This window comes from Perissodus microlepis, chromosome 19, assembly GCF_051167445.1.
Source record: "Perissodus microlepis isolate ML-2025 ecotype Zambia chromosome 19, ASM5116744v1, whole genome shotgun sequence".
NCBI classification, from domain to species: Eukaryota; Metazoa; Chordata; class Actinopteri; order Cichliformes; family Cichlidae; genus Perissodus; species Perissodus microlepis.
This window is the reverse complement of record NC_140479.1, coordinates 12,500,383-12,526,915: the sequence shown is the minus strand read 5'-3', so window position 1 is coordinate 12,526,915 and position 26,533 is coordinate 12,500,383. Positions and strand designations below refer to the sequence as shown.

The window sequence follows — 26,533 nt, the reverse complement described above, 5'->3', positions numbered from 1 at the left end:
CACATGAACTGAATTCCTGACACTGCGACAAAATGACCCTACAATTTAAATTTTTAACAGTGTGAAATAGGCCATAGTAGGCAGCAGGGACAAATTGATGATGCACAACCATTTGAAAGCTGGAAAAAACAAAATCACAAAAAAGAGAAAGCCCTCCTGACCTGGGCATGTTTGAAAAAAAAAAAATGTATTAAGGGTGATTTGGACCAGAGTCCAAATCACCCTTAATACAGGAGAAGTTCAGGAGAAGTTCAGGATGGAACTTCTCCTGAACAGACTTACCATCAGTGGCTTTGAGGCTGTAAACCAAACCTATAGCCAAGTAGCCTTTGGCTCTGAATTCAGCTGCTTTCTCTCCCATGTCAATCACCATCTTTGCAAAGCACTCTCCTTCATCCAGCTGAATGATGACAGAGGGAAATTTATAGGAACAGAAAGAGAAAGTTAGACACTGGTGAACATGTTGGAGGCAGTTATATTAAGAACTAACAAACCGCCCTCACAGGGCAGCTCAGCTGTACGGTTCGCACCCAGTGGAGAGGTCCGATGCACAGCTTTACGGCCAGCAGCGGGATGGTGGGGTCATCGGGCTTCAGGCGGATACACTCCTTGAGAACCTTAACGGCACGAGCTGATTTGCCTGCTGCCATCAGCGACAAGGCGAGCTGATACCACAAGTGGAACTCCTCAAAGGCAAACTTCATGGCTCTCTCCAAACACTGAAAGAAGGTACATTTTTCTGTTTTATCGGGATGTCTCTAGGCATCAACGTTTGTCGAGGGAAAAAAGCAGTGAAAATACTATCCCTCATTCACCTCTGACAACATCTCATACTGCCCTCTCCTGCCCAAAGCTATGGTCAGCAGGTCATACACCACCGAGGCCGACTGCAGACTGATGATCCGATCGTTGTTGTGTTCAGGAATTCTGCTTAGGACGGCATCACGGTTGGCCTGAAACACACAAATGCCCACGTATGCATAGGTGTGAATACGGAAAAACCAGCTCAGTGTTCTGGCTTGGTTTACTCTGCAGAGAGTTTGTGCCTCACCATGGATTCGCTGATGAGCAGCAGCAGCAATGCTTCTTCTGTGTTCTCCTGAGGGCAAAACAGACTGCGAGGAGAGGAACGCAGCGGGAGGCCGATGGAGTGGGACGAGGATGAGAGGGAGAAAAAAAAAAGGGAGGGAAAAAATGGAGAGAAAAGTGATGAGAACAAATTGGTGGAAAAGTACACTGGCAGCAGATTTAATCTGGTATCCACGCCGAGTGCTTTGCTTCTTACTTCTCTCCCGAGTACACTCGTGGGCGTCGGCTTAGGCTGTAGCTCTTGCTATGAGTGTGTCCTTGGCGTGTCGGATCGTCCAGGGGCGATACAACGGGTGGGTCTTCAAGAGGAGACCAGTAACTCTGTTCGCACATTCCTCTGAGCAAGATCTCTGCAAGCTGTCTGGCTATGGTCTGTACGAACACAACACTTGTATATTAACTTCTTATAGCACAGCACAGGCTTTAATCTGGGTAAAGCCTCTGCGTTGGGCTCTGTCATTCGTTTGTTGGGTAAGTGTTTGACTTTCAACTTTGGGGATGTGTAGATATAAATCATTTGAATTTTGGTGTCAGTGACCATTAGTTAACCTCACTATTGTTGTTAGAGGCCAGATATAGAAACCTTTTTCCTTTTGAAGTACAAATCAAAAAATCTGTGGACAGCAGTGCCGTGCAGTGTAAGTTCTCTCTCCTTCTGTCTACCACTCACTGAGGCAAAATGTTTTTTTTTTTTTTTTTGAGAAGTCAGTTTGACTTCTGTCAGCTTAAATGTGCAACAACAGTTTGTTCTGTACTGTGAAGATGCAGCAGTTTGAACAGACAGTCTTAAAAAAAAAAATAAGAACAAAATCTTACTTCTAGTACCTTAAAGTACCTATGAAGAAAACAATTATGTTCCCCAAAAATTCCAAGCTGTTCCCTTAAGTGTTAATAAACTGTTCCTCACCATTCGTAGGTTCTGGGTGGTTCTGGTCTCAATAGCCCGAAGAATCTCTCGAAACCTGCCCACACCTTGTGTCAGGTTGCTGCAATGATGGAGACAGAAAAGAGGAAAGACAAAAAAAATATATATTACCACCTGCTGAACGACACTGAGTCCAGTGCACAGACTCATCTAATTTTGTGTGTATTGGTTTTCTTTGACTACTTGAGTAGCTTTGCATGATTCAGAGTTCAAAATAATCCCAATTTTTCTGTTTATCTTCTGTCTGAAACAAGTTGATTTAGCTCAGTTTCATTGGCTTCCCCTCGGAAACAAACAGAAACCGTTAGATAAAGGTGTTGAATTAGGTTTCACTTACTTGGTTTATTATGATTACATTTTGTAAAAGGCAGCCTATGCATGCACCAAAACACAACTGTTTAGGAGATCATACTGTTTCACATCATTTACTATTTTTTTAAACAATTTGAAAATGGTGCAAATATAAACTCACTAATTTCAGACACTAATTTCCAGCTCCATGTTTTTATACTTGGACTCTCTGAATATCTTTGCATGACTATGCAAAGACTTTTATATTGTGGGGACTCTAAGTTTGAATTAAACTGTTTCAGCTCCACCAACCTTTTAACTTTCCTCTGACTGGCTGCTACTGCTGCCACCAGCAGGTGGGCTTTCTGCTCACAGGCAACGTCATGTGACTGAGATTCAGTGTTGGGACTAACGCGTTATTAAGTAACGCGTTACAGTAACTACGTTATTATTGTGGTAACGAGCACGGTAACTAGTTATTATGGCAAAATCAGGAACGCGTTAGTCGTTACTGGGATTTAGATAGGGTCGTTACTCGTTACTTCGTGTGGTGGCTATCGCGGAGCTTCCACAGATTCAGTAACATTAGCAAGTGGTGGAAGCCAGCAGGTGGATGAGAGAAAGGGGACGCAGGAGGAGGAGAGACCCGAGGCGGCCGCCGGTCCAAGTGTGAACTGAACTTCAGGTAAGAAGTTATGACCTGCAGTCTCTCTGGGTCAGATATAAACCAAGTTTAGGTGGAGTTTATTTTCGTTATTCTGACTTTTTCCGTACTGCGTGCTAGCTAGCATGACGGAGTTTCTATACAGCTGGGTGGGTGCTATGAAGTTAATGATGTTGAACTTTATTTTGTTCATAAGTTATTAGAGTTGCCAACCGTCCCGTCTGGTATTCAGAAAAAATATTACGCGTTTCTTATTGAGGTGAAAAGGAACAGTTTGTCCCGTAATTCAGCTACAATGAAAAAGGCACAAAGCTGGAGTTATTCTGTGTCTTTGCTGCACAGCTGCCTCTTCTTTCATTCTCCCCCTCCCTCTCCCGTTTCTACTTCAATCATGAAAACTGATCAGTGATCAGCTGATCGGCTCTCTTGTTTGTTTATCGCTCACTTTGCGCCGAAAGAGGAAACCAGCGGATGTCGCGCTAAACAACAGCAGCACGTTTAAGCTTGATCAGCTGTTGTTAGAATTTATTTAATATTAATTTCTAGTATCAGCTGATGTTTGCTGGAGCCACAGCTGCAAAAAAGCTGCTGGTCATGATATGGTTTGGTTATCTGGTGAGAGGGAAACATGAAGATGAAACCAGGAGATGTCCTTACTGAATCATCAGAGCTGTGATGGAGAAACAGGTTTACCTTTTAGGTGACATGAATGAGTTGAAGGGAAGTTATGAACTGTTTCTGAGAGACAAATAACACCAGGATCCTTTTTTAGGTAGCTGACAGCTGGTAACTGTGCAGGTGCGGATCTAGCAAAGTGTTGCCAGGGGGCCAGGTAGGGCATTAACAGGGAAAGGGGGGCACAAAGAAATACTTTTCTTTCTTATTCTCATTTAAAATGTCTAGCTTTTAAAAATAATTATCTGAATCTTACAACAAACGATTGATAGATTGATGCATATATACCATCAAAACAGTGTACATCACTGTCACAACAGTGTTTATTTTCATTCAAAGGCTTTATGATTTTTCCTATAATGGCGGCCGGTCTCTAGTCAAAATGCCCGGGACGATTTTTTTGTCCCAGTCCAGCTCTGTATGCAGCTCATCTGCAGTCTGGTGTTACCTACATCTTCCTATTCAGAAGGCAGAATTTCCGAGTTCTGAGTACAATCGAAAGCACCACGACTGCAGTTTTTGTGTTGGATGTAAAAGGCGCACATGACACTGTGACGGAGGCTAGAATCATGGCAGCAGTCAATGACGGTCCAGGCGTGGGATTTCTCTCGTGGAAATATGCACATTATCTTTTCCTTTCTATTGGTAGGTGGCACAGTGCACTTGTGGCAAGTAAGCAAGCTAGAAGACTGGCAAAGTTATGGAAGAAACACATTAACAAGAGAATTCTGAGTAAAACCAAAGTTACTTTCCCTAGTAACTAGTTACTTTGAAAGTAACGAGTAACTTGAAGTAACTGAGTTACTTTTGAGAGAAGTAACTAGTAATGTAACTAAGTTACTATTTTAAAGTAACTTACCCAACACTGCTGAGATTTCCATACTGGAAATCTTTAACCATCCAAACCATATCATCCCACATTTACATCATGCAAAGCCAAAAGCAGAAGAAACTCTCTACACAGGATGACCTAATTTTTTAAACCTTTGGCCAAACACATGACAGGAGAGTTAAAGAGTAACAGGCCTTATTTAAAGTCACATTCCAATATATACACACACAATATATTTTTTATGGACATTTAATGCTGTGTGAGGCATTTTTTTATGCTAGAAGCTTCAAATGAAACCATGTTATTCCTAGAAACTATGACAAGTTGCTGTGTGATGTCATATTTATACCTGAGACCAGACTTTAATATTTACAAAAACAGAGTATGTATACTGTCTACATATTTTTGGTTTGCTTCAGAGCAAAAACAAATCATTTAGCAATAAGTAAAAAGAAAGAAAAAACAAAACAAAACAGAAACCCTGTAGGACAGAGACTTCACGCTGGCGACTACAAATCTATCACGAGGCGTCCAGCAGCTGCTGCAACACTGAAACCACCAGCAGCATTTAGTGCACTGTGTGAACTGCTCTGAGCTCAACCGTGAAAGTTACTTAACCGTGTTCACACTTTTTTTTGCTTTTATTCCACCTGTCAGCAGCTCTGTAACACCACAACTGCTGAATGAGTGAAGAATGCCCACAGAGGGCTGCTAAGATTTAAAAAAAGAAAAAGAAAAAGAAAACATCAGCAAGAGCCAGAGAGGTAAAAACTTTCCTGTCTGATCTCTCAGGTTCACCACCATGTGTTCCCCGCCCCCCTTACCCATTCTTGAAGTGGATGACATGGGCTCTCTGAAGGCCCGTCTCTAGGAAGTAGCCCAGCTCCTGGTCCTGAGCTGTCGGGCCAGGCTTTGGACTGCGGTTCTGAATCCCTGCTGACAACGCCTATGCAACAACAAACAACAAAAAGAACGAGAAGTTTACTCAACCCCCCTAACCTGAATCAATAAGACTTATTTTAATCTCAGGCGGCTCTGCATTTAAAAAGCAGACACGATTCTGCAGTGGAAATCACTGCATTACTTTTAACTGTTTACTTCTATTGATTTTTACTTTGATTTTTCAACCTCCGCTTTATTTGATTTGATTTTGTCCCTCAGTGAAAATTAAACTTCCACAACCATCGTTCCCGTTGCAGAATTCTTCCACAAATTTCAATTCAGGATTATTCAAGTTCCACGTCTCTCTCTTATAATGTCTGTCTTTAGTAAATGACTTCTAAACTGGTGCTAAACTGGCTCATTGGCAGTCCAAAAATTGACACCTGCCGGAAATATATTGTGTGTCACAAAGAGACAATATATGACAAAGAATCTGATATCAGGCTATATCGAAAAACTAAATCTGGTTTTAAATACTTCCTTTTACGGTCTTTTTGGACGTAATTAAACAAGCCTGAAACAACTTCTTGAGGAGCAGTCAAATTTTAACATTTAACTTTCAGGGTCAGAGGAGTCCACGTTTAAGGAAACGTAACAGTGTTAAAAATACCGGACCACTCATTGTGCTTTTCTCCTTTTGAAAACTATCAAATAAGCAAGTGAACAGTCAAACCTGGTACTGCAGAATTTGCTCTCTCTCCTTTTTGATTATTAACTCTCTTTTTATTTCGGAGTTTTTAAAATGTTTAAAGACATGCAAACCACCAGAGAACAAAAGACAGAGATAAGGTAGTTTTGGAAAACAATAATTAAAAACAAAAAATCTCTTATAACTATATATTATATATACATATACAGGGCTCTAGAGTGCGACCAATTTGGTCGCAAATGCGACCAAATTTTTCAGTGGTGCGACTAAAAAAAAATATTTGGTTGCACCTGTGCGACCAACTGTTCGGGTAGCGAAAAAAAAAAAAAAAAAAATCTGCAACCTTCCCTGTGGTCAACAACAGACACACATTTTGCCCCTATCGTGGACTAAACCAATCAGAGATGGTAAGGGGCGGGACCTCTCTGATTGGCCGTGGTCCAGTTGAAAGTGCAGGTGGAAGTGGGAGGTGAGTAGCTTGAATAAAGCGATATCAATTCATTAAATCCTGAATCGACTTTTAAATATAACTGTGTTTTGCCAGAAACGCCAGATTCTCAGATTAAAGCTCACAAAACCATTTCAACAACAACCAAACAGTAAATGAGAGCAGGTACACGGATTCCACACAAAGACGTAAACACGGAGCGGAACCGACGCATCAGAATCAACTTTGTCTTTCTCGGCTTTCTCACCCGACGGCCGTAGACGGACACGCTGTCGGAGCTTAGCGATTCTGATGCGTCCGGTCCGCGCTGCGTTTACGTCTTTTTGCGCTGATTCTGAGCTGCAGGTTTTGTCTCTCTCCAACCAAAATTCACCGAGCCAGCAGCAAAAGAAGCAGCAAACTGCGCTTCACATTTGATCAATGTCGTCATGAATTTTGCTGTTTTGCTTCCACGACAATTAAAATCACACTTCATGCACAGCTAGCTCTCTCTCTATCTCTCTCTGTACTTCAAGAACAGTTTCCCGTCTCCAATCTCTGTTTTCTGTATTATTCATTCGTTTATTACCCACCAGTCTACCGTTGTTTACAGCGCTGTCGGCTGCTGTCTTTTTCTTTTCTTTTTTTCACTTAAATGACCTCGGACAAGAAAGCCTATTTTTTCTGTTGTTCAATACTGAAGAAATTTAAACTTTATATGCAGAACATTGTAGAATATTTTTAAGGTTATCTGCTATAAAAAGCCAGACCAGGAAAATCTCCTTCATGTTTTTCTGTGTTTTATTCTCAGTTACTTTCACACAAAGGCATCTGCTGTGATGTTCACAATTCTGATGAAGTCAGTACTGATAAATGATCAGAATTATAATATTTCTGACTGTCTGAGGCTAAGTTGAATCGAATCGGGACTTTGAAAACCGGAATCGAATGGATTATAGAAATCAGTGATGATACCCAGCCCTAGTGAGCAGCCTAGGCACGACAGAAGTGGATGTAGCTGTAATAGGAAAAGAACTATTGCTAACTTTTCTGTTAAGTTAAGGCCTGATCCTTCTGAAATTCATAGCCAGTGCTCTGACACGGTGTCATCAATCTTTGAATGCTGAAAAAGCACAGTGTATCCAGAAAAACACATTATATTATATAAATTATTATAAAATTTGTGTGCGCCTAACTTTTGTGCCGGTACGCCTAACTTTTTAAAGTTAGGAGTACCTGTACGCCCATGGCAAAAAGTTAGTCTAGAGCCCTGATATATACACGAAAGGTGGAGGAAATTAGTCTGAAAGCTACTTTGCATACTTTTGAATATAAACTAGAATACAGTAAAATACTTTAAGGATCAGGGAGTGCATTATAAGAGGACTGCACACCAGGAGAGATAAAGAGATTATTTTGGAGGGAAAAAAAATGTTCCTTTCGTTCATTCCCTTAAGAGTTTCATCTCTGTGATTTGATGAATGTACCCACTGCTCCCAGTGTTGTTGTTTAAAGAAAAAAAAGTATATTTCCATGCTGTACAGCCCCTCAACTCTAAAACACTAATAAGAAAGATGTTAAAAGATAAGCTATGCAAGTTTCTGGTATTAGAGTCTCAACAAACAATCAAATATCTCCCGTTTCAGCATTTGATAAGCTGCTTTTCTGCTTTAAAATAAACAGAAGGTTTTCCCATCTATGTCTTAAATACATTATCGTGACATCGTTAAAGTATTCCTTAACTAGCACCTGTAATATTGCACACGTTTTGTTGAATTTCTCACAAGTATCACTACATCCAGGTTGGAATATTTGAGCTGCATCCTTCTCAGTTTTACTGCAGTTTGCTCAGTCTGTGCTCTCGGCAAATAAAGACGAAGAGATTTGTTTGCCAGTTGGCCGTCAAGGGCGGTGGCGCATCAGTCAAACTCGAACGCAGTCAGCAGGATGTTCATCACACGCCCATAAGGACAGTGAAAAACAACAACACGCAGAGAAAACGTTGCACTCTGTGAAGTCATCACAGCCTGACAACACACCTTCTCGGCCTCCTGCAGATAGAGCAAAGCAATGTCTCCAGACTTTTCGTAGCAGGTGATGATCTCCTGCTCCCGCTCGGTCATGCTCCTGTTGGACGCCGGAGACCCGGCGTTCTTATTGGATAGAGACGGTGAAGCAGCTGGGACTTTCTCTAGGCACAAACCTGAGGAAGAAAGAGAGAAGAAACATGGTGTGACTGGGAGACATTTTGCCCTATTTGACACCATCACCTACTGTCACTGATGAATGTTTTCCCAGATGAAATCAGTTAAACACATGCAAAGACAAACAGTGCAGTCTGCAGCTTCTTTTTACATCTGTGGCACTGCACTGCCACCGTGTGGAGAGAAGAGGTGCTGCAGAGATTAGTGCTGATTAGCTTGATGACAGTTTAAGTGAGGTTAAGGAGGACACAAACAAGGACTGTGTATACCTTTAGTCGCATAAGACTCTGCTATCATAGACAGCCTGTACACAGGAGCTCCAGCCAGCTGCATGTCGTCAAGGTTCACCTTGCTGTAGTGCCCTGTCAAATCACGAATTATGTATTAATAAACTGACCTACTTATTCACTAAAATGAGGGGAAAAAAAATGTTGAATATGAGAAATATGAGTCACCTAAAGCATCTTTGTATTCTCCCTCCACATAGCACAGTTTGGCCATTAACAGGCTAGCTTCCTGGATGTAATCCGGCTAGAAGAGAGGAATAAATGAGTAAATAATAAAGGATGTCTCTATGTTCGGAGTTTTGATTTTCAGCCCAGTGGTTACCTTCAGGTTTCCTCTGTCCAGAGCAGCAGTGAGATGCTTCCTGACCTCCAGCAGTTTTGGCCGTTGGACCCTGGGACTCGTACCTTGCTTGATGGGATTCTCCTTCAGGTACGTCTGCAGCTTACATTCACCCAACAGCAGCTCGCCCAGGTCATCTAGAACAAGCAGGAGGTCAGAGCAACCATGACATCACATCCTTTTGTCCTCATCCAGCATGTCTCCAACACTTTGAGAGCTTACAGTTGATCTATTATGCTCATGAGCATGAGACCCAGTTCAAAATAATCCTTATTCGTCTTACACTAGGTTTCTCCCTAACCTGCCTATTTCTGGTTGCTTGGTGTGCAGTTTGCATGTTCTCCTTGGATACTCACCTGTAAAGGTGTGCCATTTTCATTCATTATTTGCCTTATGACTTTAAGGCCTAATGCAGGGTGAACACCTGTTTAAAGTTCTCAATCAAGCACCTGAGTTTGTCAATGAGGCATTAACATCAACACAGTATTCTTTGATCTAAGCTTCCTATAGCCAAGCTGTCGCTACAACCACATGCCAACAATGACAAACCCTGTAACCTGTGTACACTCACGCAAAATATCTGCCAAGCAACATGGACTTAATTTAATGCCATAAAAGTATGCAAAGAAGTAACACAGAAGAAAATATGGAAGTAACAGGGGCTCAAAACACCCCGAGTGTAAATTATGATGCATGAACTGAGGCTTAATGGTTATTCAGAAACTACTCAGGGTTACAGTGAGAATGGCAAATCTGCACACGGAGAAACGCTGCTTTGTTTGCACACATACCAGACAGAATTATGCACTCCGGGCTCTGATCTGAATATCTTCACTAATGACTCCAAAACAAACAAACAAAAAAGGTGCTGGATAAAAATGCAAAAATGTGGAGACCAAACCTGTGTATAAAGTGATAGTTGCTACTTCCTTCTTTTGTATACTATCAGTGGTGATTCCCCAAATCCACATCTAGTCTACAGTGGACTTGAATTTAGGTCTTGAATTTACTAGGGACTTACGAAACATCCCGAGGCTTCAGGTCATCACGAACAGACTTTTATGCTCTGTTATACAAAAACAATCTGGTGCTCACTAAAGGGGTTGTAGCTTAAACAAAGGCCAATTATGGCTTTTCATATACGTGAAATTGAATTTAACAAAGCTTGTTTTATTTTGTTTAGTAAGTGGCCAAAATAATTACAGGAAAATGCCTCCGCTTCTTTTAACTTCACTGATGATATCACTGCAGTAAGTCTTATCTGTGACAGGAAGGGAATCTGCATACTGGAGTGAGGAACAGCAGCTGATGAGATGGTGAAAAGACAACAGTTGGACCTTCAACACATCTCAAACTAAAGAGCTTACTGTTGACTCTAAAAGGGAAATAGTTCAACATCTCTCCTTTTCCACCACTGGCCATGTTGTTGGAGAGGGTCTCGTCCTTCCGCTTCCTGGGCAGCACTATACATCAATAGTTATCAAGGGACACGAACACCACTGTCATTGTTAGTAAAGCCCACCAAGACAGCTAAGAAAATACAGCATCAGCTGGGAAGGTATGATCCATGTTTATAGAACCGTTACAGAAAGTGTGCTTCCTTTCTCCATCTTGACTCAGGAAGCACAACCAATCAGGACAAACAACAGCTTGAAAAAGCAGTACATATAGCTCTCAAGATCATTGGATGCAGTCTACTTTCCACAGCTTCACACTATACCACCACTGACCTTGCCTAATCTGCAAATCACCTGTTCAGTCTTCTCCCATCAGGCAAAAGATACAGGTTTACTGGGATTCTGTTTACAGTTGTATTTGTTTTTACAGTTATACTTACTCTTCACTACTATATTTAAGTTGTTTTTAATTTAAACAACAGTTAGTTTTAATTTTTTTAGTTAAGGTGTTTTTACAGAGTTCCTGCTTTATTGTCTGCTTCTTTCAAATCTCACAATAAATCTCTCTCATTTCCAGTTTCATATCCTTTACAGATGCAATGATACAAGTTTAAAAAAAATAAACCAACGTTTCCTTGTATAACAATAATGATGTTTAAACATAAAAGCTAAGCACATTTAAATTGCATGACAAAGGTTGGCATATAAATGAATTTGACTATAGTTCTGTTAAAGTAGTTTCATCTTTCATCTTATTTTCATTTCATTCAAATGTCATTAAGAAAAGTGAGAAAGTCCTTCTTGCATGTAACTTTTATAATAACCAAAAAAATAAGAATAACATTTTTTTTTAAAGTCTGTCGTGAGTAACACATCAGCCTTGCTTAACTGGTTTTATCTTTTAAACTAAAATATCACACTGCCGTTTACTGATACCCTGAGAAAGCAGTTTGACAGCTAGCACGTATTGTAGCCATCTTAGCCAACCAGAGAGACTACCACATTTAAATATCTAGTGGTTTCAGCAAACGCATGGCCGTCATTAAATAAATGTTAAGGGGTACAACTTAGAACTATAACCTTCTGGAAAATTCGGCACAAATAAAAATTGGCAGAGGTGATATTAATTTATTAAAGTCTCGAGTAAGTACCCCGATAGCGCCCCAAATCGGTTTAACTGGTGGCAAGGGGACAGTGAGCTGAAAAGATAAATAGATAAATAAAAAATGTGAGATAAATCTGTCGTTTTACTCTAGCGATGTTTCTTGAAGTACAATTCATAAAACGTTATTGATCCTCCACACTAGTCAAACACATCCAACGTTAAATGGATACATTTCTGAATGAAGTCCTGCGTGACAGGAAACTGAGCTGTCAGAACACAGGAACTCAATCACAGCAGCGAAAACTGTTCACATCTTTAAACTCAAACCTTCCTAAAGTTTAACAAAGACCTGTCACATCTCTTTCTTAAAGTCTTTACGAGGTAACTGGCTCTAAGCAGAGGCGACAACTCCCAGCATCGGCTGCCTCTGTCAGGAAGTAGCGAGGACTGAGGCCAGGGAGGAGGCCCCATACACTGGATGAACGAACAGCGGAGAAACCCGGCACACTTCCTACCGTTTGATATCAGCTTAGCCGAGAGCTGTCGCACCAACTCTGGAATCTTGTCCCACTGGGCCTCCGAGCGGCATCGCTCTATCTCTATCTCCAGTCGTGAACCAGACTTCCTCGCTGTCATTTTGGCGAGTGAGGAGCAGCGCCAACTGCACCAAAACACCACCGGAGGAGCAAGCTAACGCTGGGTGAACCCCAGCATCCGGTCCCCACTTTCAAAATAAGACACACTAATTGTTTTATGACTATAACAATGAAATAAAACACTGGTTGATTAAACTTAGCTGTTATTTTGGCCCTTTGAGTACTGTCGGTGCCATTTGATCACGCAGAAGAACAATTAAAAATGTACCTTTAATGTTGTAAAACATTTATTATGAAGCAATCAGAAAGGAAATTTGTTTTTCCTGACGATAATAGGAAGTAGCCCTCAGAAACACGGTGAGGTGTAAGTAGGTGTAATGGCAGATTTGTCGTTGTATTTGGCGAATGTCAATGTTACATTGGGACAAACTATGGAAACTGAAAAGGTTAGTTGATGCTAATAAAATGTTTACTATTTTCTCTTTATGTGACAGCTCATATAAAGATTTGTAGTATTAATAGTTAACTACTTCCTTAGCAAGGAAGCTAACGGGCAACAAAAACAAAGCAACTGAAGTCACTTAAACTCTCTAACCAGTACTTTGATGTCGCGAGTTGTATTTTGTGTGCAGTCAGCTCTTAGAAAAACACATTAGACCACTTTTATTTTTGTATCTGTAAGGGTTTTATATAAACAGCAATTTAAAGTCCGATGAGTGCTGGATTTTAGGGAAGAGAAGATACTGATATTGTTGTCAATATTTTTACATACATCCCCACTAATCCCAAAAATGTGATTCTGTTCATCTGGACGTATCGTTTTCGATACTCATCCAAGTGACTTCTTCAGTCTCAGAATCACAGAATCAGCTTTTTGGGATTTCCTTACCTGGATGATTGAGCATGCATCATGACATCCCCACTAATGTTTGGTTAAATGTCCCTTAGTAAGTTGCACCTTGACCAGATGCTTTTGTTAGTCATAAACAAGCTTCTTGCATAATTTGTTGGATATTTGACCACTCATCTTGGAAAAATTAGTAGAGTTCATTTAAATTGGTTGGTTTCTTGGCACAGACCTGGCTTTTAAACATTGTTCCCAAAGTTTCAAGGAGTTTAGGTCAGAGCTTTGGGAGGGCTATTCCCATTCCAAACCCAGTTTATATGTGGTTTGGGTGTCATTCTCCACCTTTGTCCACATTTCAACTGTTGATTTGAGGTCAAGTTGAAGAATTTGGAGGTAGTCCAAATGTACCAGTACCACTAGCAGCAAAATGGTCACATCACTATCATCCTTCACTGGCTACCTGTTGGATATAAAATACATTTTAAAATTATATAAATTACTGTTAAATCAAATTCCAGGCCTCAATCCTACTTTATGAACTGATTTGCTACCTGTTTTTTACATTAGGCCTGAAATTGAGCATTTTCTACTCTAATAAAAGCTTTTACTTCAGTAAATTCTTCTATCAATTCTTTATTGACTTATATATGTGTTTTATTAAAAAATATCATTAGTAATACAGTTTCAAATTATCACCAGAGTACAGGAGGGGAAGCAGAATTTGATACTGTGGAGATGGGGGACCCCGTGGGAACGCCAGGGAAGGTGAAGGTTCCTCGCAGAACCATTTACTTTGCCAATGGAGAGACCATGGAGGAGTACAGCACTGATGAAGAGGAGGAAGAGGAGCAGACTGCAAAGAAAGAAGTTATTTCTGTAGATCCGGTATGCTATTGGCACAGCAAGAGCCGAATAACAACAATCAATTAGGTTTTTCAAGGATTTTTGAGCCCATAGTTTTAGTTTTTAAGTCCCACAGCTGAAGTGTACAGCTTCCTGGTGAACACAGTAGACCAGCAGGTTAAGATACAAAACTGAGCAACTATATCATTTTCAGTCATTTGGAACTGCAGTGTTTCTTTATACTTCTTTGTGTTTCCAAATATAAAAGAGGAAGAAAGTTGAGCTTATATTGAAGGGAAATTCAGCTAATATTGTTTGTTCCAGTCAGAGGATGAACTCAGTTGGAAGGCCCAGTATGAGATACTGTACAGATTGTTATGACTTGTGAATACTAATATAGTCCAAGAAGAAAAAGATGCACCTGAAACACTGAAAATTTTTAAAATTTTTCAATATGCTTCTTGAGATTTATTTATTTTTTAATCATATCTCATGTCCACATGCCTGTTTTAGTCCAAACTGACCTGGGGTCCTTACTTCTGGTTCCAAATGTGGAGGATGGCCACCTCCACTGTATCAGGTAAAACTCTACATTGTAAAATTACTCATAAAACACCAGCCGTTGCAGGTTGAAAATACATTCTAATACCAGAGAAATTTAAATAAAAGTAGAGCTAGTAAAGCTAGAAGGTTGGCCTGGTGTCATCGCTACATTAAGGCTCTTTAGAGCCTTTCAGGGAGTTTTAAAAATAGCTTTTTGAAGTGTAAATATCAGGAAATGTTATAAATACTTTAGAAAGCCTGAAATGAAATGCATATTTCACAAATTGTTTTATAATTATTGTATTTTAAACATTTTTTTAAGTGTTTAGAAGATGTCTCTAATTTGTGGGTTTTTTGGTTTTGTTTTGGTTTTTTGCAGTATGTGACTACATGGGAGAGAAACTGGCCTCTCTCTTTGGCATCACTACACCTAAGTACCAGTATGCCATAGATGAGTACTACCGTATAAAGAAAGAGGTACAACACCATGTCACAGCTTAAAAGCTGCTTACTCAAACGGAGGAGCAAAAACATTGACATTAATCTGGCTCACTGTTGCTTTCCTGCAGGAGGAGGAAGAGGAGGAGGAGAATCGTCTGGCAGAGGAGGCGGAACATCGGCTTGGGGAGCAACAGAGAGGCAAGCGGGGCGATCCCACAGCTCCTCGTCTGGCTACGGTGGAGCAGCCTGAGGTGTCTCCGGCCTCCTTTGTTAACATCAGCTTCGAGCTCGAGCCTGAGCCTCCTCTCAGCAACCAAGACCCCAACAGAGTCCCATCTCCTCTCCCCTCCTGAAGAGCGACGGTGGCAGACAGAAACCTCCAAAACACACACTCCTGTTAGCTGACAACCCGTTAATCTACCCAGCTATGTAAACTAATAGTTTTGTTATTTTTTTTACATTTTTTTTTATTTTATAAAGGAAGATCTTGGAGTGCAGGGAAACATAAAAAGGGCTGGAGGTGGCTGCACTAGCCTGACTTGTGAATGTATATCTGTGTATGGCAGGGATTGATATATGTACTTAGGCTGTTAAACAGGGCCTAGGTTCAGCTCACTTTAAAATGATGAAGTAGATCCTCGAGGCAACAGTCAATTATTAATTACAGACTGGTGTGAAAATCCATCCAGAACTGGACAAAAATAAGAGAGAGAGTTGGTCCTACCCCCTCTGCTAAACAGAAACATGTTATGTTATAGTTGTTGCCTCACTGATATGCCAATGAAGAGATTGAGTAGTTTTGCACTCTTATCCAGTTCAGCCTGTCTTTGCTGCACTGTCATCTCTGGACAGGCTTCAGAAAAAGCCTTAACATGTTTATAGAAGACAAACCGATAGACCTTATATATTAACTTATATATTCTTATAGGACTGTGTATTAATATTTTGGGTTGTCAAGGTTAAAAGTAGTTACAAAATGAAGACTAAAGCGTTTCAGTACATGTTATATAGTCTGTTAATCGGTCTCTTAGATGTTTATGAGTGAATCGTGACCCTTCACCTTTGCATGCTTACCTCAATCATACTTGATCGGTGTTTTGATTCATAAAAGATGCTCGGTGTAAAAATAAAAAACGTCAAATTTGTGCACATAGCTCTGTTTACACACCTGTGTTGTTTTGGTGTGAGATGCCCAATTTTCGAGGTATCTGATGCAAAGATGTCTGCCTCTCTGACGTTACTGCCGAACCGCCAACCATAACTCTCCAGTTACCCGTGACCAGAGGCTCAAGATGGCGTGAGATGTAAATGCTCTCAGCTGAGCAGTACCAAGCTGGCTGAGCTCAGCTGCACTGTTATTTTCACTGGCGAATGTAGAAAGTACAAAGAAAAAGAGTTCCTAAATGAAACAGCTTGCATTTCATCCTGGGTTTTTAATGTTTTTGTGATTTGAGAGGAGCGTCGTTTTAGTTCTTTATATAAAAGAGAAGGAAGATATTTCCACAGTCTTAAACAGAGCAATTTGTAAAAAGCCAGACAGATCAGAGGAGTAATCCAAATGATTTGGGGGTAAACTGGCCCTTTAAGGAGGCACCCAGACAGATTATGGACCCAAATGGAAAAACCCAAATCAGGTCATCATGTGCAAAAACGTTTTTTAAAAGTGGAATTTTCAATGTCTTCGAGTAAAACAGATATATTTTCTTCTTCTCATCTGTCTAACAATGCCTCATTTTGGATCCCGCCAATTACTTCCTTGCATCTTTTCTTTAGTCATTGCTGTCACATTGTTCATGAAACTCATGCACCACAGGCTTGGAGGTGTGTGCTAAAGACAGCGGAGATTTAAATGCCTAAAAGCTAAATTAAAAAAGAATCAGGTCCCAGCTATGAACAAATCGTCCAAAGCTCCTGCGTGGACCTAACCAATTTCTTTCATCCAAAAATCTTTACTACTTACAAGTGTTTTAATATATTTAAGTGCTCCGTCGTCCATAATGTTTCACCTCTGGCCTCCATAACTGTGATGTTTAGTTATTTATTGACCTGATGCACATTTATTAATTTCTGGACAGCTTGTTTAAGTGTTACATTTCCACATGCCCTAATGTTTCATTCATTATTTCTGTGCCACTTAAAGATGAAGTCAGCTGCTTCCCTTTCTTGAGATGTCACAGTAATCAGCTGCGTTTCTATTTTGATGGTATTTACAGCCTCTTTACATAAAATCTAAAACCTTCCGACAGTTAAATCTGACTTTATCGTTAACTGATGCTCTACGCTGTTGTGAACAGTGGCTCGTGTATACTTCAATCTTTGAATGTCCTTGTTTGTGCCAGTCTAAGCCTCTTAGAAATTGTTTTAATCTTCTCTTTGGCTGTGACGTGTGATGGCAGGCTTCAGATCTCAGCTTGCAGAGTAGCAGCGCTTATAGTCAGAATCGGTCCACAAGCAGACTCCAATGAAATGCCAGCGTATCATAGCAAAAGATGTGTACACTTTGCAGTTAAATGTCTTTCACCAAGTATAAAGGATGTTTTTTTCTCTATGTAAAGCAGGCTAACATATGCAAAATATTTTCTGATTTAAAGTGAAGCTTTTAATGAATCTTTATATTTCTATATTCTGTGTGTAAATAAAATCTTTAAATAAGCAAAAGGGTGTTTTGTTTTGTTTTTAAAGTTGTACAGTGTGACTTATTTCTTCTTTTATAGACAGTGCTGTGAAAAACTATCCCTGTGCCTGTGTGAAAAAGTAATTGTCACCTAAACCTGATCACTAGTTCTGCCACTCTTGGCAAGAACTGCAATCAAGTGTTCGTGTAACTGGCATTTCAGACACATTGGAAGGTTTTTAAACAGCCTGTTTAAGGTAATCTCTAATAATCTCATTCTTATTTAAACCCAGATTATGATTGGGTCACTCCATAATTCTTATTTTGGGTTTTTGAGTCAGTCAGAGGTGGGCTTGCTGGTCTGTTTCAGTTCACTGTCATGCCACATAATCTGAGTGCGCTTGAGCTTCAGAGCATGAACTGATGGCTGAGCATTCAAGATTTTCTTGTTTCATCAATTACAGCAAACCAGATGTAACAGGACTGTAAAAGTTCTTTTGTCTTGGCCGTCCACAGAATATTTTCCCGAAAGTCATACTTCATTTTGTCAGACAGGTTATATTTGTCAAATTAACAGGTAATCTGTAATCAGGCCTGGGTGTGGCGAATAACATTGAACTCAGCTTTGAAAAAAAAAAAAAGTTGTGATTAATTCATGATTAACATCACGACAAATGTGCAGCAACTGTGTGATGCTGTCATGTCAGCATGGAATGTTTCCAGCATCTTGTTGAATCTACGCCACAGAGAATTAAGGCAGTTCTGAAGGGAAAAGGGGTCCATTTATCATTTAATGTTTAATTTTACAAAAATTTACAAAAACATTAAATTATGATTTTCTTTAGAACTAAAGTAGAAATTTAAAGGAGCATTTTTCACAAAACGTACAAAGGAAATCCGGTAAAAACAAAAAAAGAGCCCACATGTAAATCAGAGGGAGTTACTACGAAGCTAATTTAATGAGCCAGCAGGTCTTTTTAAACGGAGGATGCCAAAATTAAATGTAAACAAGCTACTCGATGTAAATTAACTGTCAATTAAAGAGAACAAATTATTACCAGGTGTTAGTAAAGCTGTGCTTATTTACCATTTTATAATATTTCCTTTTGATTTTTTAAATTTACTCCTATTCAATTTTATTCCCATTTGAACATTTTAAATTTTGTGAGGAAGAAGAAGCAGCAGCTTCCTCACAGGACCAGATGAAGAAAGCTATATTGAATTACCTTCGTAGTAAACCCACCTAGATTTCACAGGTAGGAACAAAGATCAGTATTTACACAAAGATCAGCATTTGCACATTCCTCCTTTTTCCTTCAGAGTCTTCCAGCCTTCGAGGCCTTCACATGTGTGCGAGTGAGAAGGGTCAACGTCCTGCCATTTTTTGGGAGTAAAACATGAAATTCTCTTTACGTTTCAACCCCGAAACATCTTCATGTATCGTCAAAGTCAGCCATGCTGCTCCCGCCAACCCCGCCGCTGCTGCTGTCACTGTCGTTGGCGACCAGCACTTCTCTGTTCTCATAGGTCCAGAAACCGTTGAGGTCAATCAGGATGCTGACCACTGTGTCGCCCTGACAGCTGTTCACCAGATCCTGCAGTGTGATCTTGAAGGGGTCTTTAGGCTTCACCATGTCAAAGATCTCATCCTAAAGAGAGAATTAAATGTTCAAAAACATCGCCCACAGCCATTACGGCCACATAAGGTGCTGTTTGTCTGTGATGTACCTTTACATCCTGGAAGGAGACCGGCTCCTGTCCGTGCAGCTTGATCTGTTCCTGAATGGCCTGAAGAGAAAACAAAATGCTGAAAAATGATCAAGAAAGACTGAATGAAAAAAAAACAAAAAACCTGCTGAATCAATCCTTTTGATTTTGTTTCACGGAAGCGTGTGCAGCCGATACCCTAAAGAAGTAGTTGAGGGAGAAAACGTTGAGGTGTCCTTGATTCTCCATGTCCAAAAGTTTAAAGATGTACTGTAAAGCTGCTGGCTCCTTCCTGTTCTCCAGAGCCAAAACAAAGTCTAAATAGGTCTTATAGTCCTGGAAAAGAGAAGGAGAAACATTCAAGTCAGACAAATATTGAAATATTTAAACCACAGGAATGATGTTTTGGGAAGTAACACGTTGGTTTTTGGAGCCATATTTGGACAAGAGGGTGGAGTGAAGTTATGAGCTACTGCTTAGCCAGTCTGGTTAGATATTTGCTGATTAGTGCTAAATAACAAACTAATAAAATACTTGGATAGTCTGTTAATACAGTAAACTGCACAGTGAGGCAAATTATTCGTCAGTGCATTTAAAATGCTTCAAAAAGCAACCACAACACAAAATAGGTCCAGTTCAGTAACGAGAGCCAAAGAATAAAAACAGCATGTGAATAAGCCCAGCTTCAATTTGATGCAGTGAATCTTCAGCTCTATAACAACTGCGGTAATGAGGAAAAGAGGTACAATCTTCATACGCAAAGGTTCGATAAACACCACCTAGTTTCATCTGCACTTTGTGCTGAATTTCTGGGAAAACAGCTTTAATTGAGTCTCAATAAAGTTTTAAAGCGTTAATCATCCCTGTAAAGTATTTACAGACCTATAGAGGCTGTAAATATGCTTATTTCTAATGTAAAGTTAGGCATTTAAACATGGGAGCCGTGGCCAGTATAGTAGATTTATAGCGACCGCTTTTAGACGTGCGTGTGTGTTAGCTGCCTGAGGAGATCACACAGAGTTCACTCAGTCAGCAGCTCAGGATTAAATCTGTTTGCTTGAAGATGTGTGAGAAAGTCCTCACAGTCACCTGATCTCACCACCAAAAACATCTCTGCCACAGCAGTCAATACTCCAACGTTTAATGTTATGGACCGTACCATTTCACCCTCGTAGGTAAGGCACTCCTGAAAGACTCTATCCAAAAACACAGAGGTGAGCGTGGCCGTGCCGTAACGTGAAAGCTCCTCTTTGCTCAACATGCCGTTGTGGTCTTTATCCAGGTTCAGGTACTGGCCTGCACAATTTAAAGACACAGATGTAAGCAACAGTACAGGGCACTGATACACAGACACATGCCACACAGAGCACTCTAACTTCACTGACCCAAAATTGGGCCTTTCACCAACATTCCTCTAAATACAGAGGAATACAATTACCACCGGTATCCTGCTGTGCAGATGTGTCCAGATGTTATCTCACCATAGACTCGGAGAGCCGACGGGGCCGAGAACCAGTTGGAGTCCTGACTCTCCTTAGACAACTCCTCGTCTCTCAGCTGGTGACAGAGAAAGGAGAAAAAGGATGACATCAATAAGAGGAAGAGTTGCTTAGGGTTCAATGTGAACATCCTATTGTTATTGGCATCCTATAACAGACTGTGTGTGATCACAGACTGTGTGTGATCAAGCAAGGAAAAATAAATAAATAAAAAATACCTCCAATAAGTCATCCAGAAAACTGCAGGCCAGGATGTCTTGGATTTTAATCTTTCCTGGAGAAAAGTAAGATAACTTAAAACAAAACAACAACAAAAACCCCACCAAACCAAAAAACCAACACCTCCACAAAAAGCCACAAATATTATGTGCGATAACCAAAATCAACCTTTTCTACACTCCTAACACAACCTAAACACAGGAAACATGGCAAATAGCTCCATATAAAAATCAAAATGATTATTTTTTCTTATATCTTGCCTATTGTAATTATTATTGTAATAACTGCAAAGCTGCAGTTAGTTAGTCCTTACAGTGACCATCAGGCTCTGGTTTCAGAAATCAGGATTAACAAATTTGTACTTTAAACTGAGATTAAACTTCAGCTGATCTTATGTAATTAATGAGCTGTAAGATGACTGGTATAATATAAAAATGCCATCTGTGACAGGCATTTTCTTCTCAGTGTGACTGAGACAGTGACCCCACCCTGACAAATGACAGATCACAGACTTTTACACACCTAAAGCATCACACAGAGCAGTTTTATTTAAACACTGGTTTTTACAGTAATGTAAGGCAAATGTTTCAGTGCAGGGAAACTGACTGCAAACCTAACGGCTGCGTTACAGCAGCCTACAGATTTTATTCTGATGAGATAATATTTTCTTTTCTTGTACAGATGACAGATTAATTATAAATGTTAAACAAAAGGCATTAATCACTGATGCATAAATGGAGGAAATGAGTCAGCTGCTGCAGATACAGCTGGAGGGGAGGAGGCAGAAAGAAAACCTGCCAAGCAAGCAGGTTAGGCTCAAAGAGTTACTCAGAGTTAAATCCAGAGTTTTCCTTATTTCAGGTTTAGCAAACCAACTCTGTCTTGCTCTATAATCTGTCAGCACTTGTCCTGGTTCATGCAAGTGTCTGTTATATGTCATATGTAGCACCATGGTCTTGGAGGAATGTTGTCTTGCTTGTGTACTGTACCACTGCACATGGCTGAAATGACAACAAAGCCACTTGACTTGACTTGCATGGTAATATGCCACGTTCTTATGGGGTTTACTCTCACCTGTTCGGAGTGGGTCGAGGAAGAAGAAGAACTTGCGGACAGCGGTGCAGACGTAGAAAGAGTAGAAGGACTTCTCCAAGCCGTCCAGCTGAGGCAGAGTGGGGATCAGCTCCAGGATGTAATTTTCTAGATCCTACAAAGAATGAGAAGAATTACCATTTTGCTGCATTTATATTTTCACTTGAAATAAAACTGTTTTGTTTTAAAGTCACTTGAGCTGAACTTACCGACTCTCTGAGGTACCCCTGTCCAGCCACATCATACAGACTCAGGCCTATCCGGGTCTGATGCAGCCACACTGGATGTAGATGAGAAGGAACAGAAAACAGAAGGGTAAGTCAAAACTTTTTAATTTGCAATATTATTGTAGTATTTCTGAGCCCGCAACAGGATAGTTACAGTGGTGAAAAACACAAAAGAAACAATCTAAACCTAAAATCTTTTTTTTTTTTCCCTTTCAGGAACTTAAAGCATAGTTTTAATAGCAAATTTGCACCAGTTTATTTTCTATGGCACAGAGTAACAGAAACAAGCATTAGTACTATAGGTATTACAGGTACTGCACTGCAGTGGTTTGTATCATATCTATCTAATAGACTCCAATTTGTGCTTGTAAATGGAGAGTCCTCTTCACACACTGAGGTTAATTATGGAGTTCCACAGGGTTCAGTGCTAGGACCAATTCTGTTTACATTATACATGCTTCCCTTAGGCAGCATCATTAGAAGACATAGCATACATTTTCACTGCTATGCCGATGACACCCAGCTCTATCTGTCCATGAAGCCAGATAACACACACCAATTAGTTAAACTGCAGGAATGTCTTAAAGACATAAAGACCTGGATGGCCGCTAACTTTCTGCTTCTTAATTCAGATAAAACTGAGGTTATTGTACTCGGCCCTGAAAATCTTAGAAATATGGTATCTAACCAGATTCATACTCTGGATGGCATTACCTTGGCCTCCAGTAACGCTGTGAGGAACCTTGGAGTCATTTTTGACCAGGACATGTCCTTCAACGCACATATTAAACAAATATGTAAGACTGCTTTCTTCCATTTGCGCAACATCTCTAAAATTAGAAATATCCTGTCTCAGAGTGACGCTGAAAAACTAGTTCATGCATTTATTACTTCCAGGCTGGACTACTGTAATTCATTATTATCAGGATGTCCAAAAAACTCACTGAAAAGCCTTCAGCTAATCCAAAATGCTGCAGCAAGAGTACTGACAGGGACTAGAAGGAGAGAGCATATTTCTCCTGTTTTGGCTTCCCTTCATTGGCTTCCTGTTAAGTCCAGAATTGAATTCAAAATCCTGCTCCTCACATACAAGGTCTTAAATAATCAGGCCCCATCTTATCTTAATGACCTTGTAGTACCATATCACCCTATTAGAGCACTTTGCTCTCGCTCTGCAGGCCTACTTGTTGTTCCTAGAGTATTTAAAAGTAGAATGGGAGGCAGAGCCTTCAGTTTTCAGGCCCCTCTTCTGTGGAACCAGCTTCCAGTTTGGATTCGGGAGACAGAAACTATCTCTACTTTTAAGATTAGGCTTAAAACTTTCCTTTTTGCTAAAGCATATAGTTAGGGCTGGACCAGGTGACCCTGAATCCTCCCTTAGTTATGCTGCAATAGACGTAGGCTGCCGGGGGATTCCCATGATGCATTGAGTTTTTCCTTTCCAGTCACCTTTCTCACTCACTATGTATTAATAGACCTCTCTGCATTGAATCATATCTGTTATTAACCTCTGTCTCTCTTCCACAGCATGTCTTTTATCCCGTCTTCCTTCTCTCACCCCAACCGGTCGCAGCAGATGGCCGCCCCTCCCTGAGCCTGGTTCTGCCGGAGGTTTCTTCCTGTTAAAAGGGAGTTTTTCCTTCCCACTGTCGCCAAAGTGCTTGCTCATAGGGGGTCATATGATTGTTGGGTTTTTCTCTGTATCTATGAAGCGCCTTGAGGCGACTTTTGTTGTGATTTGGCGCTATATAAATAAAATTGAATTGAATTGAATTGAATTGAATACTATGGATGTTTGATTGCATTTTGGGTCATATCCTCATCTGGGATAGGTGGTTGGTGAAAAGAATTTATATTGTTTAGGAGGCCCTGTGGAGACAAAGCAGAGGAAAAAAGGTCCAAACCTTTCCTCATGACGTAGTTGAAGAACTGCATGATGGAGATCCGCCCGTAAGGGTCACTGTGCAGCAGCTTGGCGTAAACTCTGGCTGTGAAGAATTTTCTGAAAGTAAGAAAGAAAAAAAAACAAACAATTAAAACTTTACTCAAACATATTAATGGCTTCACGTCAAAATCTGTTTTCGCTTAACACAATCTTTCTGCTTCAGGCTCTGAGCGCGCTCAGATTAAAGGTCACTCTTCCTTCGAAAGAGTCCCGTATTGTTATTTTTCATCACAAATTTTCCCAAGTTCAGTAATTTGGATGCCTGCTGCCTTCGTTACATGAGGTAGCTGTTTCTTAAGGACCAATTACCCATGGACACCGTGATAGACATATAATGTAGCACCAAAAGTTGATAGGGCAGACATTTAAATGAAACAGTGATTGGGTTAAGGTTATCAAGATTGACCAAAGTGGCTGATGCACACCCTGGAGGGACACCTACATGGGTTTTGGGCCTGATAAATACCTGGAGGGTCAGTGATTGTTTACATGTACTAGCTCTAGAATTGCCTAATAATACATGCGCAATCAAAGGAAACCATAACTGCATGCACTTAGACCCACATGACTTAAACTTTGATGGGAGCATAGACTACTAACTATTACTACTACTAACTAAATTTCCCATAGGTGTTTTGATATGCTGGTGATCAAGCCTAAGGGAAATGCTTTTTACTGATTTAACATCCTCTGTGATCAATATCTAACAATTAGACTGAATAAGTCCAGCAGTGTAATACAGACTTAAATGAATTTTAGGGTTGAGAACTTGTTATTGCTCACTTGCACTTGCTCCCAGCCTTTTCCCCCACCTCCAGATATGCTTCATAGTTAATCATGGCCTCTTCTCCAGTCAGTGGAGGCACCTGGTGCTTATCGAGCAAAAACCACAAATTCTGCAGAAAATAAAAGGAAACATAAGAAAAAAACAAAGTTTGTGTTGCTTTACCTGCAGAAGAAGCAATGATATATTTGTGTGCGTTTTACCTGCAGTTCCTCATTATCAAGCAGCTCTCTGCTCTTCCTCTGGAGAAAGACAGCTCTGGATTCCTCTCTTAATTTCTGAAGCAATACTTCATCTTCTGCTGGCAGCTGCAGAAAAAAAACAACATCTAGTGGTCATGTCCAAGCAACTACGCACAAGTTAAATGATTAGCATCACACTTTCCTCTCTTACCACTAATTAAATGATTCAATTGACTGGATGTAAAGGTCTGAATACAACTGTGTGAACTGTAACGTTTCCTTCTGGATGGCGTATGTAGACATTGGAAAGAAAATAGTTCCAAAACTAAGGTTTTTGTTTGACTTTTACAGATTTCATATGTATTGAACTGATTTGATACCCTGTAGTAGAACCGTGGGATGGTCTTGTAGGAGTTGCCGCTGTTGCTTCCTCCTTTCCACTCGGTGTAATATTTGGAGAAAAGCTCCGTTTCTTCTGATTTATTTTCCTCTTCGCTCTTCTCGTCTTTGCCGGAGAAAAACATAATATAAAAACCAACTTAAATATTAACTATCCGGCAAAAGAACACTCTTATTAGTTAACTGATTACAAATCGATAGTGTACATTCACGTTAGCCAGCTAAACACAGTTTACATTGTTTTACCTCTTTTGGAGTTTGCTAACCTCCTCTTAAGAATATCCGCCCAGTTAGGCCGCAGTTCGGTAGCCATCTCTGCTCCGGAGACAAGCTAACAGTGAGATTTCTTCATTTTAATAACGAATCTCCACTTGTAGTAAAAAATAGCCGTGCTACCCAAACAATATCAAGCTAATAGCTGTAAATGGAACTTTTTTCGGCCGGTGCTTTTCAAAATAAAAGAGTAACGAGAAAGAAATGAATTTCCACCTTTTCAACCTGCTCCCTGTTAGTCCACACAGCGACTACTGCCTGACTTCAACCCGTTCATCGCCATCGCAAACAAGGAGAGACTCAATACTTATCCCGATTTAATCCCATATCTCCACAGTATGGCTCATTATCACTATTAACTCTATCACTCTGCATTTACTCCAGCTCTGCACATCGCCTATGTTCTGAAAATTATCTGGACATAATATGATACAAAAGCTACATGTAAATAAAATAAATGTAAAAGTTAAATAAATATATAACTATAAAATGTAT

The 26,533-nt window shown here is 40.2% G+C and overlaps 3 protein-coding genes across 7 annotated transcripts in view; 1 reads left to right on the top strand and 2 right to left on the bottom strand.

The window, feature by feature from the left end:
- Positions 1-12,537, bottom strand: part of ttc7b (tetratricopeptide repeat domain 7B) — a 29,192-nt gene extending 16,655 nt beyond the window's left edge. For all 5 annotated transcript variants that reach the window (XM_084914507.1, XM_084914502.1, XM_084914505.1 and 2 more), the window contains exons 1-12: positions 12,343-12,537; positions 9,308-9,462; positions 9,154-9,229; positions 8,968-9,060; positions 8,534-8,697; positions 5,301-5,422; positions 1,997-2,075; positions 1,286-1,461; positions 1,052-1,115; positions 816-953; positions 531-719; positions 283-400 (exon numbers count right to left, since the gene is read on the bottom strand). In XM_084914507.1, coding sequence (XP_084770633.1) covers positions 283-400; positions 531-719; positions 816-953; positions 1,052-1,115; positions 1,286-1,461; positions 1,997-2,075; positions 5,301-5,422; positions 8,534-8,697; positions 8,968-9,060; positions 9,154-9,229; positions 9,308-9,462; positions 12,343-12,463 — 1,495 coding nt within the window. In that variant the 5' untranslated portion in view covers positions 12,464-12,537. The remainder of the gene's footprint in view (positions 1-282; positions 401-530; positions 720-815; positions 954-1,051; positions 1,116-1,285; positions 1,462-1,996; positions 2,076-5,300; positions 5,423-8,533; positions 8,698-8,967; positions 9,061-9,153; positions 9,230-9,307; positions 9,463-12,342) is intronic.
- A 200-nt stretch (positions 12,538-12,737) lies between these two features.
- fam177a1a (family with sequence similarity 177 member A1a) lies at positions 12,738-17,755 on the top strand. The gene is made up of 5 exons (XM_084914512.1): positions 12,738-12,869; positions 13,970-14,155; positions 14,627-14,693; positions 15,036-15,133; positions 15,226-17,755. Exons 1-5 carry the CDS (start codon positions 12,801-12,803, stop codon positions 15,448-15,450), a joined length of 645 nt encoding a protein of 214 aa, XP_084770638.1. The 5' UTR covers positions 12,738-12,800; the 3' UTR covers positions 15,451-17,755.
- A 559-nt stretch (positions 17,756-18,314) lies between these two features.
- On the bottom strand, positions 18,315-26,294 carry ppp2r3c (protein phosphatase 2, regulatory subunit B'', gamma). The gene is made up of 13 exons (XM_084914509.1): positions 26,012-26,294; positions 25,747-25,871; positions 25,388-25,492; positions 25,184-25,296; positions 24,360-24,457; positions 22,438-22,508; positions 22,211-22,343; positions 21,136-21,191; positions 20,900-20,975; positions 20,578-20,714; positions 19,617-19,754; positions 19,440-19,499; positions 18,315-19,360 (listed from the first exon to the last, which is right to left on the bottom strand). Exons 1-13 carry the CDS (start codon positions 26,076-26,078, stop codon positions 19,145-19,147), a joined length of 1,395 nt encoding a protein of 464 aa, XP_084770635.1. The 5' UTR covers positions 26,079-26,294; the 3' UTR covers positions 18,315-19,144.
- Positions 26,295-26,533: the final 239 nt, after the last annotated feature.